The sequence below is a fragment of the Pantherophis guttatus genome, chromosome 1 (assembly GCF_059756535.1).
Source record: "Pantherophis guttatus breed Tessera chromosome 1, ASM5975653v1, whole genome shotgun sequence".
Classification (NCBI taxonomy): domain Eukaryota; kingdom Metazoa; phylum Chordata; class Lepidosauria; order Squamata; family Colubridae; genus Pantherophis; species Pantherophis guttatus.
Genome location: NC_142063.1, coordinates 164,067,046 through 164,080,653, shown reverse-complemented (window position 1 = coordinate 164,080,653; position 13,608 = coordinate 164,067,046). Strand labels below are relative to the sequence as shown.

Here is a 13,608-nt window from a genome sequence, read left to right as displayed (position 1 = left end):
AAACTGTCTTAAAAACACACACACACCTCTCAAAAAAATGTGTACAACCACTTAGGGAAGAAAAGTTTCAGTTTCTCTCAGCATCACAATTTCTTCAGGCTTTTTTCCAAACATCAGAAAGCGATTCAAGTTTCCTGCAACTATTCCTATAAATCATATGCCTTTAAAATAAAAAACCTTTTCCAACAAATGAGAAACAGGGGAAAAAAATACATAGCAGTTTCCTATAGAAAGTAAAAAGAAGCTCCACTATATCTTAAGCATCTACATCTCACGTTCAGATCAAGAAAAGATACAAAGCAATTCATAAATCCTTTCCCAACCTAAAGGCATAATAGAAAAATGTCTGCTGAATCTTGGAGAGGTTGTCTACCAAGCTACGTTCATCAATTCTTCCCTCAAGAGTAGACCCTCCCCTACCGAAAAAGGGCAATGTATTATATTAAAGTGGGCTTCAGGAAACACAAAAATAACAGCCAAAAATACAGCGTACATAAAAGGATGGAGATGAGAAAGGAACTGCTAAACTGAAAAATGGTGCTGCCTCATGTTCTTCAACTAATCTTCCTTCCAGCTTACAAATTCTGCCAGCCGTAGGCCATAAAGCAAGCTAACAGTTTGCTTAAAAGATTAAAATATATATACATATATTAGATGAACACATTTTTTTTTTTTTTGGTATTTTTAGATTCCATGTTCATTAAAAACTTGCATATTGCTTTTCAAAATCACATCTACCCAAACATATTGTTGAAAGGCATTTATACATTAAAATCAAACATGAGTCCCCAAATCACAAAAATGTGCAAATGCAAACTATTGGTATTCAAGACAGTGTAGGTTTATTTAAGATGCCAACAGGATATAGGAACAAGATATTTCTTTTTTCAAGAGAGATCTCTTCAAGCAACAACTTCCAGAAACATTATGCTCACAAATAATGTTTGTCTGACTTGGCCATTTGGAACGAACATGTTAGAAAGTGCCATTTCTTATCAGTGCTAGTTGCCGTTCAGAAAATTCCTACCGTGTTTCCCTGAAAATAAGACCCTGTCTTATATTTTTTTGAACCCTGAAATAAGCGCGTGGCCTTATTGCCATGCACTCAAAAACCCAATTGGGCTTATTATCAGGGGATGTCTTATTTTGGGGAAAACAGGGTACAGAATTTCTTACCCTGGAAATCTTACATAATGTATATTATATCATTTTGCCACTGGCATGTATTTTATTTTTCTCCTAGGAAAAAAGGAGACAGGAGGAAGAATCAGGACATAAAGCAAAATAAATAAATACTAAGATATAATGTTGGGTTATCTTATAATGTTCTAAGTGAGGACCACTTGTAGCTCCCAAACATGGCCATTGGAGTTCAACAGACCATGTCTCAGAAAAGTTGCAATGTGCATTCCCATCCTTTTGAGCTAGGAAATGCATGAAAACTGTAAAAAAAAAAATCCTTAAAATAGGATTTTCACAGTTTTTTACAAAATGAACCTGACAAAACCAGGTGACCTCCAGCACAAATGCAGCTGCCTAGGGGATTGTGAAATTAAAAATGTCCACAGGTGAACTCTAGTTGCGCTGCAAGAAATCACGTATTTTCTATTGATGTGTCCATATATTTCTGGTTTTCTTCTTGAATGTCCTTTCTACAGGGCCCTTAAATAGGATCCATGTATACAAAGCGATACATTTTAACGAGCTTTCTGCTTTTTTGACTCAGCACTTTGTTTTTATATGGCTACCCCATTCTACGCTTTCTAAACCAACTGTTAAATAAAACAGGATATCTGGAGATTTCTTTTTCTAGATCCTGTATAATAGATGGGGAAGGAGACCCAGAAGAATGGAATTAATTAATTAAAATTTAAAAACATGGGAGGAGGTGAGAAGAAATTCAGAGCTATGTTTACTGCTTGACCCAAGGCTTTTTTACTAGCAGAGAAGATGGGAGACAAGGGTTTGGTCAGGAAGGCAAATGATACAAGTTGTGATACAAGCCCTACCTCTTTTGTAAGTGCATCATGACAGCGAGTGTGCACACACTCACATACATATATAAGGAGCAGTGCCGCAGTGCTCATTTCAACATCCTGATGAAACAGTCATTCTGTCAACATTTCTGATAGAAGACCCCGTCTTTGTTCACCTTTCTTTTTCTCCCCTTCTGGTGCCTGGATATAAATGTGCAGACAAGTTAAGTCATTAGCTACAACAACCCCAGGATTAATATACCAATATTACAAATCTAGCTCTGTTTATTTAGAATTTAAGTCCCATTGGTCAAGATGTAACTGATGAGCTGCACAGATTCAACTATAAGCATCAGCAACTTCCCCAAACCTATTTAGACTATAATATAAATATTCATAAACTGAGTACTGAAATTGTAGAGGTTCAGATAATTAAAGAACATAAAGTTCATTTTTCTGTTGACAAAGAAAAATCAAAACAAAAACTAAAAATGCAGCATTCAAACTGAAAAAAACAATGAACATTGTAGCAAGAAGAGCGAGAGAGAGAGAGAGAAGCCCATGAATATAAAGGGCTGTTCAAATAATTCAACTTTGCAAAGGTCACCATATAGCTGCATTGCACAAGCAAAACATCCCTCCAAATCCACTTCTCCAAGCATTACAAAGGCACATCATCACAATTTAATGACTCCTCGTATAGAAAGGAGACAATCCTATCTGGATAGCACAAACCTTCTTCTGTTATGTATCGCAAAACATGTGTGACATTAAAGAAAAATATCCATATTCAATATTTCTATCAAAGTAGCAATTGTTTGGAAAGGGAATAATCTGGTAGCAAAAGCATTGTTAAAAATATTGCTAGAAAAAAAAGAGAAAACTTGAAACAAATGCATTTCAAAGCTTTTTGCTCTTGTGATAGAGTATCAACCCAACTATCATTGATCTGCTTAAAGATGTATTTTAGTTTTTTCAATGGTTTATGATAATGCATGTAGGTACTAACATCAGGAATTGAATCCATTCTTATCTGCATCAATTTATATGCCTTAAGAAATACAGACAATAAACCAAGGCATAACAGGGTTCATTGTGAATAGGTGATTTTTCTCAGCAACTTCAAATCTCTCAACTACGAAGTATACATTACCACCAAAGGTGATAATATATGCTAACCCTTAATATAACCTACAAAGGTTACAATTTATGTAGTGTAATTTTAACAGGGTGCTGCATATGTATTCTTTTCAGGATCAATTCCTGGTGTCTTCTTAAAATCAATTTAAAAGAATTTACATGGTATACAGATTTTTAATTATATTTATTAAGTTCAAACTCCAAATCATTCTCTAAGAAGACTGTCTATTTGAAAACCTATGAGGCTTAGTATAAGCAAATATTTTTGTAAGAGAGATTCACTGAGTTTAAAGGAAGTAGATATACACAATCTAAGATTTGAAGATTTGAAGATAAGCCACAATCTAGATTTGAAGAGAAATAGATGGCCCACAATACATCTATATGAGCATGAACTACCTTGTTGGGACTTTCTTGAACTATATTCATCTTCATTTGGGATTGAATAGCAGTGATCTGAACCTATTTCTTGAAGAACATGCCCACAGGTGTTCTCTGAGCACTTTTGCATACTGAATTGTGTCTTTTCCCCATTAATGCCTATGGGGATTCTCAATCATCCAAATCATGGTTGTCCCAAAGATGCTTTTCAAAAGGGAACACAACTTTTTTTTTTTTCCGGAGAAGTCAAATGTTTTCAAGGAGGAAAAAGCTAAGGAAGTCCAGTTGCTTTTGAAAAGCACCTTTGGGTTTTCCCCTTTAAGTCCCAATCACTGCATAATCTCACCTAGTTCATATTTAAAATGTTGCTAAAGGTTATAAAAAATCCAAAAATTTTTACTACCGGTTCTGTGGGCATGGCAAATCTCCATTCCCACCCCACTCCAGGGGAAGCATACTGCAAAATCCCCATTCCCTCCACACTCCTGGGGGAAGGATATTGCAAAATCTCCATTTCCACCCCACTCTGGAACCAGCCAGAGGTGATATTTGCCAGTTCTCTGAACTACTCAAAATTTCCGCTACCGGTTCTCCAGAACCTGTCAGAACCTGCTGGATTTCACCCTGATTATAAGTAGATGTTTTAGAGAGGTATTGGACTGAAGGAGGAGTAGGAGAAGAAAAGAAAGATCAGGACCAGCGTTTCTGCCTTTTTCAGATTTCTGAAATAAGTTATAGATCTGAGATAATAAGTACTAATTTCATAATATTAAGGAACAATTTTATTACCGTACCTAAGAATCCAGTGTCATCTTGATTTATACCCACTATCACTTGAATTCCTTATTATATGAGTTAATTGAAAATGCATAATATTAATTGAATTCATAATTAATAATTGAATAACATTTTAGATTTAGTATGCTTCAGCTTCCATTATGCTTTTACTTATATTTAGTGATTTGACCAATTAAATTTATTTAAAAAAAAATAATTAGCACATTTTTATTTATTTATTTTATGACAACAACATATTTTATTGACCCAACATCCCATTCCAACGACTCAGGGCACATATGAAGGGGAAATTCTTTGGAATATATGAAATGAAATAGCAAAGGAAGAAATTGGCAGTCTTGAAACAAAAATAGATTTTAGGGAGAACAGTAATTTTGAATGCAGCTATTCTCCCAATCCATGATAATGGAAAACGGTGCCATGACTTATGCCATTTCAATCCTTCACAGAAGAAGACTGTAATTATGTTTCTTGGGTGGTGGGATTTGATGGTTGGTCCTGATGGCATTTCAAAAGACTAGGGTCTGTGATGCACTGATAATATCTAGCTCTATTCAGAAGCCGAAAATAACGAGTGCCATACAATATTGCGCTGTAAACATGGAATACAAAATCTTCTTTTGACATCTATAATTCTTAACCTCTAAAGTTGTTATTTTATTCCTCCAGCAGAGCATCTGATGATTAAAAATGTGTATAGTTTACATTGCACTGCTTGGACATTGTTACAGTTTTTATCAATTGCGGGTGGGAGAACAACCTGCTGGTTTATTATTGGCATTGGCAAATTAAAGCTAATGTGAGGATGATCTTTATTCCTCTTTCATGTTCCCCAAGCTGGCTAAAAACAAAGACAGTATGATCTCCATGGTTTTCTGTACATCCCTTTTTCGACGGTTACAAAACCCCTATTGCTTAAGGAAGAGATATAAACCGGGGTTGAGAAACCAGACCTTACATGCAAGCCAGGTCCTAGGAGGAATGGTTTGGCATTTCCAAGCTCCAAAATTAAAGCTGGCTCCCCAGGGTAAGCAGGAGGTTGTCTTCCTTTACTAGCTCTGTTGCTGTGCAGTCAAGAGAAGATGAGCTAGAGTGACAGGTAGAATCTCCAGTTGCCCTTAAATAGCTGCAATTCTCGGCTGTCATTTAGCAAAGCAAATTTCATGCCTTTCCCCCCTCTTTTTTCTCCTCCCTTTTCTTCCCCCCGGCTGCTTTCAGGAAATGTCCCAGGAGCAACAGAATTCACAGGCAAAAGCAAAACACAGGGCACTACAGTTCAGACAACACAACAAGAGCATCGACCAGGTTAATTTAAAAAAGAGCGCATGTTTCCACAATGGCAAAAGTAAACTGCAGAGAGCTTGGACTTACAAAATACAGTATTATAGACAAAAGTTCTACACATGTTGCCTTGCATTTGTGGTAATCGACACCAATGAAAACAGAACGAAACATGTACTACAGCTATATTTGATTATGTATGGATATATTTGAAATAGTATACATTGTCTTGATGTTTTTTCTGTAATGTAAATAAACTATTTATATCACACAATATAGTTTTTTCTTTTTCATGTATTTGTTATATATAATAAATACTCAGTGATGAGAACAAAAAAACCCTACTTTTTTTTTTGCTTTCTTAAATTTGCTGTATCCTAACCATTGCATTCTTTTTTCCAAGGTGCTTCTATTTCACAGTTACATACCTAGTTTATAAATATATACACACATATGATCAACGCTTGATGGGCTTGTTGGTGGGGCTCCTCTCGTTAACGATTTCAAAGGTTTTTGGCATAGAGCTCCTTTTCTGATTTTTTTAGGAAGTCTCACTCCTCCCCAGCCAAATGTCCATTAAATCTCTTTCCCATTTTATATTTGTGAAAAGACACCCATCTGGTCTCCATCCCCCAGATCTCCAACAATCTGCCACTAATCTTCCCATCATCCAGCCCTGCCCTGTTCTTCCCAACATTCAGCCCCGTCTTCCTACAGCACACTGTCAAACTTCGTAGTGCTTCCTTCCCCTCCCGTCGGCCTGCCCACCCCCCTCAGCCTTCCCAGTTTATCAGATTTTCATTTGAAAATGAGTATGGGGGGGGTTGGACAGCAGTCATCTTTTTAACATCTTCTCACACCCCCTGGATTTCCCTCATGACCCCTACTTGGAAACCCTTACCTTAAGGCTTCTTCTTCTTTTCTTTTTTTTAATCCTTTCCAACCCGATGGAATATTGGAAGTAATTTATGTGCAGGAGCTCAGGACTTCCAACTCTCTGTCCATCAACAGGGCAACATTCCAAAAATGAAACAGAACGTGGGAGAAGCCAACAAAAGAAAAATCAAGTCTGAAAATAGCTTGGATCGGGCCACAGGCTGGAGAGAAAAATGTACTATAAATGTGCTCCCCTTCCCATGCATCCTTTTGAGAGAAATAAATGGGGCATGGCTCAGAATATTGGTGTCTCCTCCATTCTAGCCACCCACAATCCCTTCCTTCTTGATCATGTGAGCTTTTCAAACACTATGACTTTTCCCAAACAGAAATCCTCCTTTTCTTAATCAGAACCGGAGGGAAGGGGACAGCAATTTAGTCAGTCATAGGAATGCCCCGTTCAACTTGAGTACTTTGCTGCAGGTGCCCTCTGCAGTAGTCTTAATTCAACGTCTAATTAGTCTGTCAAAATTACTCTGCTTAAGTGTTAGGCACAAATAAAATTGTTTGCCTTCACTTCTCCATCCCTCACACTCTATGTTTTGATTCAAAGTTCTTGCTGCCCATTTCTTCGTTGGGCAGCTGCTATTTAGTTACCACCTGTTCTTTATTTATTCATTAGATGCATATCCTGCCTTTCTTCAATGCTGGCGGCAAAGTACATGGTGCTCTCCATTCCGCCCCCCGCCCCCCTCAATAACACTGGAGGAGGAAAGATTGCAGAGAAATAATAAATGGCTAAAAGCCACCCAGGAATCTCCTATTGTGGAGCATGGAACTGACCTTCAAAAGCAAAGAAACATACATAGAATGGATAGCAAGTGGCAGGATTTGCCTGTTCACAAAATCACTGCTATCAAATACCTATTTCTCCAAAGTCAAACAGGTGAAATATCTCCCTACCATCCCATCAAGTACCCCAGGATGCTTTTTGCTAAAGAATGCTCATACTTCCAAACAGATGCCATCCACCATTTTGTTTGCAAATAAAGCCAACATGAGGACTGTCTTTTTGTAAAAAAAAAAGAGAGAGAGAGAGAGAGCTATGCATGCCAATTTCTCATTTGTGTACTTATTTATAGTTCAATTAATTTTGAATTGAAGAGTGGTTGCTGAGGGTTGTTCCAGATGTCCTGCCTACCCAGGGCTTTAAAAAGAAAGGGAACTTTATTTTGACTCAGGCTCCCCTCTTGACTGAGGGGGTGGGCATGCTGATGGGAGAGAAGGAAGCACTACAAAGTTTGACGGTGCGCTGTAGGAAAATGGGGGTCACTGGTGGGTAGAACAGGGCAGGGCTAGATGATGATAAGATTGGTGACTTCATGGATGCTTCCTTGAGGTTCTCTTGGCAACATTGAATGATTGCTGTTGCTTTCTGAGTTCTTCTCATTAGAATCTACATTGTTCTATACACACAGAGAAAAACTAAAATAGTAGAATTTATTTCATCTCCTATACTGAGCTTCTGAATATTAATGTTCATTTTTACAGCTGCGACCAACAAAAGATGCATTTACTGTCAAGAGTCAAAGCAAGGTATTTAGTAGCCTTGCTGATGTAGGATAAGAGAAGAAACAACCTTTAATCATTTTGATTTCAAAGGAGCTTTTGAGGTCTTTTGAAGACAAACCTTTTTTCCTGAGATCTATTTGAATTTTTTTTTTAAGGAAAAAAAAACCAGAGATAAGGAGATTTCTCCCAAGTCTCCTTTTATCCAGTCCTGCATCTCTACGTTAAAATAAGCAGAAACCTACAGGTAAAAACTGAACTGTATGAAGGCTGTTGCTGGATTGAAAACAATCAGAACTGGTGATTTGGCACACCGTCAAAATAGCACATCACTTTTGTGGCATTCAGATAAGATGTTCCCATTGCAGTCCAGAGAAGATATGGATGGTATATTCAATCCTTGGGCTATGCTTGGCATGCAGCGCAACAGTGGCCCCTAGCTTTCACTGAGCTGAGAATTTGATGTCAAGAGGCACCTTTGGATAGAGTCTATATGACAGAAATGAAAATAGTCCCCATCATTGCAAGAGACATAAGATGAGAGTTTGACCTAAACAACAGAGGATTCAAACTAGTTTCATTTTGGAATTGGATAAGAACATTAAGAGCTGATTTCAGAGTGGTTTCCTTCATTTGGTTCATGGCATTTCATAAAAATTGTAAGAAAATGAAACTAAGTTGTAGTTATTGAACATGCTCAATTCAGATCAGTAATAATTTGATTTGCTCCATTTGGGAGGGGGGGATGCACATTTTTCTCTAAAGTAACAAAAAGCAGTTGAATTTTGCTTTTTTCTTTTTTTTTTTTTTTTTGTCTTATTTAATGGTCAGGTTTAATAAAAGTGTCTATGACCAAAAAAAAAGAAAACCACCACCTTAAATTGTCAAGTTTTATCTATTCTAGTTTCAGGTTTTCATCACTAATGGAATATTGCAAATTTAAAAAATCAATAGTAGTATTTCAGTTCCCTGTTGATACATGAATATGTAAAAGTGACACAATTAGCTCTTGATTGCAATATGTGCAGGTGGGCCATAGATGAATGTATATTGGATAAAGTATAGGGTAATGGCACCTATTTGGAAGGTAAGATGTTTCTATAAAAATATTAATTTCTATAGAAATATCATGTCCATGAGAAAGAAAATGTGTGCATTATAGCAGCATAATGACAGAAGTAACATTCTTCGTAATAGCTGAATCTATTACTGATGCTCCACATATAGTATGTATGTGTGTATGTATCAGTGGTGGGTTCGGCCTGGTTCGGCCGAGCCAGTAGCGGTGACGATATGACGTCAGCGAACTGGTTCTCTTTGTTCGGGAGCTGGGCCCTCCCGCCCCGCCTGCGTTATTCTTACCTTTTATTTGGCCCTGCCCTCAATTTATTCGCTGCCTCCCGAGTCCCAGCTGATCAGCTAGAAGGAAAAAAACTGTTTAAACTCTTGCTGGGGGGCTTCAAAGGGCCGCCCTACAGCTGATCAAGAACATTTGCTCCAAGAGCAAATGGGTAGACCGGTACAGCTCTGCAAGCAGTTAAAAGCTTGGTAGACCAGTACCGCTGCTAAATCCTAAAGAATTGTCACATGACCATCAAACCACACCCACAAAATAAGCCACGCCCACAGAACCGGTAGTAAAAAAAAATTAGAACCCACCCCTGATATGTATATGTGGAGAGGGAGGGAGGGAAAGAGAGAGAGGGAAAATATAGTTCCTGGAGACTCATTTGTTTGTTTGCTTATCAAATTTATTGACTGCCCATCTTACCACAAGATACCTGTGCGCGGTTTACAACATTAAAAATATCACAAAACCTATACACAATACCAGCTAGATAATATAAAATATAAATACTCAACCCTAACTCTCATATCCTCCCATATACGATATGATATGCTAGTGAGAAAAGGCACAGCCCTTATGAACTTATGACACAGTGGACTTTTTGGCCATCTTGCAAGACCCAAGCTAATTAATTTGGCAAGTTAATTGCTCAATTATAACTCTAAAAGAAATGCTTTGCAGCAATTTTAGGGAGCTACAGGGCAAGCAACTCCCATTTCCTCTTTCCTCCCTTCTGGGATTTCTCTAACTGTTGGCATGCTCCAAGCCATCCAACCCTCTCGGCCTTTCCTGCCAAACAGAGTGGCCATTTTGCTTTCCCTTCAAAATAAGCCATTTTCTTTTTCTTTCTTTCTTTTTTTCATTCTTCTCTTACTGTGAAAATACAGTCAGTTGGAGACTGCAGCATTGGCTGGCTGGAGGAACATCAGTGAGCCTAAGGGGAAGAAGGAGAGGATAGCTTCAGGGCAGTTATTAAAAATTGGGAGACAATAACTACCTCAACAGCAGCAGCCAGAACAACAATATAGCCAAACATGCACAGTTGAGAATTAATTAGATTAGCAAATTCTGTTTTCTGGTGGGCAGCATTGCCAGACATGGCTTCTCCTTACTTTCTTCCTAGGGCTGAGAGAACATGAGCAGGTTCCATATATGTGTGTGTATGTATGTATGTGTGTGTGTGTGTGTATACATATACATATATATATATGAACCTATTTTTTCCTAATCATCATCTTATGACTATACACACACACACACGCACATTTCATTTCTTAAGAAAGCCAAGAAGTCAGATTTGTGAGATATATCAATCAGTCTACCTTAAACCTTCATACGTTTTAATAAAATCATGCAATTGTTAGCTAATATAAACTTACTTCAGAAAAAAAAAACCAGGGAAATAAAGTTCATTATTTTTTCTTTCATCGGTTTGCTTGTAGCTATAGATTGTATAAACTACATGTAAAAATTATTACTGGGACGTTGCCAGTTTAATCATTTGTAAAGGAGTGAGCACTTCAAATATATTTTATTACATATTAAAATGTTTTTTAACGATATTTTATTATACTCATTCCATGTCCCTCTAACCTGAACTCGGTAAATTGGGAAAAGTTTAAAATTCAAATGCTCATTTTGAAGCTAGGAGGGTGAGGGGGTGGGGGAGAAATCTGGGAAAAGAGTCATTTCTAACAGCCCTGCCCCGATTAAATTAAAAATGCAAAGAGGCCTTTTACTGAATAAATATAGTTGGTTCCCGACTCTTATCATTAGGTCATGCAAATATTTTGCCTCACTTTATCTGTCTTATACATGCTGAAGCAGCTTGTCAAAATCACAAAGCCTTCTGCCCTTTTCTGTGTGCTATAATAACAGCAGTGTCACCACCTGATGCTTTCCAGAATCCTTGTGGACTGAGCCAGGAACAAGGCCATACTCATAGAGACTCTCCCCATCTGAGGGAATGGCTATCAGCACCAGAAGCAATGGTAAAGGGGTCTTCTTCTAGAGAACTGAAGACTGAAGTGGGATAACCATTCCGGTCTCGTCACTTCACATTTTTCCATTTCTGTCTCAATTTTGGTCATTGCTTGACATGGTACATGTGATCTGTGCGGAAAATAAAATGGTCCCGAAAGCAATTAATGCAAAACGCAATATAATCCCATGTGACATCCAGGGAAGAGGTTGCCCACCACCAAGGAATGAAGTCTTTCGCAAGAAAATAGAGGGAAGAAGAAAATACTTCTTGCTAAGTTCTCCTTTCTTTCTTTCCACCAATGTCTTTGGAACCATGGGCTTTATAACCTGGCCCTGCTCAGAGAAATTATGTTGTTGTCCAGAATATCTGGGTTTCTTAAAACATTGCAATCTAAAGCTTTTTTTAATCATCTGAAAACTATAAGAAAGGACTACTCCTACTAAAGATTGTCTGTGATATGCTAAAACAGACACATGTATAAACTATATGTGGCTCATTGTTTGTTTGTGGGGTGAGTTTGGTATTATTGAGCTATAAAGAAACTTTTAAAAAATGCTGCAGTCTTGTACAATCATAGCGGGGTGAAATACTCCTGTTCGGACCGGTTCGGGCGATCCGATTGCGATTGTCATGGTTGGTTCGGCGATCCGATAGTGATGGCGGAGCTTCAGTAATGTCACTACTGAAGTGAAGTAATGACAGGAAGCAATGTGGATTTTTTTTATCTTTTGTGCATGCGCAGAAGGTCCGCTGGTGAAGAAGTGATGTGATAGGCGCAGAGGCCGCCAGTGGGGAGAGGACCAGGCCCAGCTGCGCCACTGCAGAGCCTGTAGCACTTTCCCTTCGGTCTGGGTGGCGGCGCTTACCTGAGCAGGCCAGTGTGGGTAGCCCTTCATTTTGGTGAAGACCAGATTGCCGCACTTGTAGTTGCATGGCCAGCCAGAGCGGGATATGGCACGGGCGGAGAGGCCAATGCAGCCCCCGCCAAGGCTGCATTGCCTGCTGCCTCTGTGCGCTTGGAGCTTGGCTTCTCCTGTCCTGAAACAAAAGTGAACAGCGGTGGAGGGAGGGAAGGTCCTTCTAAGCACAGCACATGGAGGTGGCGGGCAAGCCTGGAGAGGTGCGGTGATCGCACAGCCAGAGCAGCCTTGCCATTCGCTTTCTTCCTTCTCCCACCATGAAATGAAAGCGAACTGTGGCGGCGGTGCTTCGGGAGGGCACTGCATGTGCAGCACTGTCTGGGACATCAGCTTGCCCTCCTGGAGCATTGCCGTAGTGGCAGCAGCCCTCTCAGCTGCTGCATCTCCACCAAGGGCCACCCGACGTCAGCCTTAGCAACACGCTGGCTCTGTTGGGATGATGGGCATGCTGAATATGCCGGCAGAGGATCTAGAAGGTAAGGCCAACACTGACGGTGGGGAGAGGAGAGAGGGAGACCCGCTGCACTCAGCTCCTCAGAGGGACATGGCAAGGCTCGCTCACCTTTTGGGTCTGGCGCGCTCAGCTTCCGCGTGGCCTTTGGGCAACTGCCACCTATTTGCCTTCCCCGCTGCCTGCATCCAGCCCATGACAGGGGACACACCACTTCCGGGCCGGGCTGCCTGCCTGCCCTCCCAGAGCACTTTCTTCTTTCTCCCACAGCAGCTGCTGGAGCTGAAACTACTGCTGTGCTAGGGTGTGTATGGGAAGCCCCGGGAGGGTGGGCAGATGTAAGGCCAATGCTGGCAGCAAAGGAGACCTGCTGCATTGAAGAAAAGCTGCCTTGGGGGAATATGGCGAGGCTCGCTCGCCTTTTTGACCTAGCGTGCTCGGCTTCCACGGAGCCTTTGGGCGACTGCCACCTGCTTGATTTCCCGTCTGCCTTGCGTCCCGCCGCCTGCATCCAGCTAATGACAGGAGATGTGCCCAGTGCGCCCCACCCCACTACTCCCCCCCGACTCCAACCCCCAGCCATGCAACTGGCACACAGATCCAACTACACCTCGTCCGGGCTAGCAAGCCTTAATTAATCCTGTGCTGCCTAGGCTATCAAGTCCTGATTACTCTTCATAGGAAGGAAGAAGGAAAGGAAAGGAAAGGAAAGGAAAGGAAAGGAAAGGAAAGGAAAGGAAAGGGGTAGGGGAAAGGAAAGGAAAGGAAAGGAAAGGAAAGGAAAGGAAAGGAAAGGAAAGGAAAGGAAAGGAAAGGAAAGGAAAGAGAGGGAGGCCCTGTTTAATTTTATAATACTTAGTAGGTGGCATTAACTGAGCTTATAA

The 13,608-nt window shown here is 39.9% G+C and overlaps 1 protein-coding gene across 1 annotated transcript in view; it reads left to right on the top strand.

Moving 5' to 3' along the window:
• TMEFF2 (transmembrane protein with EGF like and two follistatin like domains 2) overlaps positions 1 to 5,915 on the top strand; it is a 283,704-nt gene extending 277,789 nt beyond the window's left edge. Inside the window, exon 10 of the mRNA XM_060688080.2 lies at positions 5,514 to 5,915. Coding sequence (XP_060544063.2) covers positions 5,514 to 5,610 — 97 coding nt within the window. The 3' untranslated portion in view covers positions 5,611 to 5,915. The remainder of the gene's footprint in view (positions 1 to 5,513) is intronic.
• Positions 5,916 to 13,608: the final 7,693 nt, after the last annotated feature.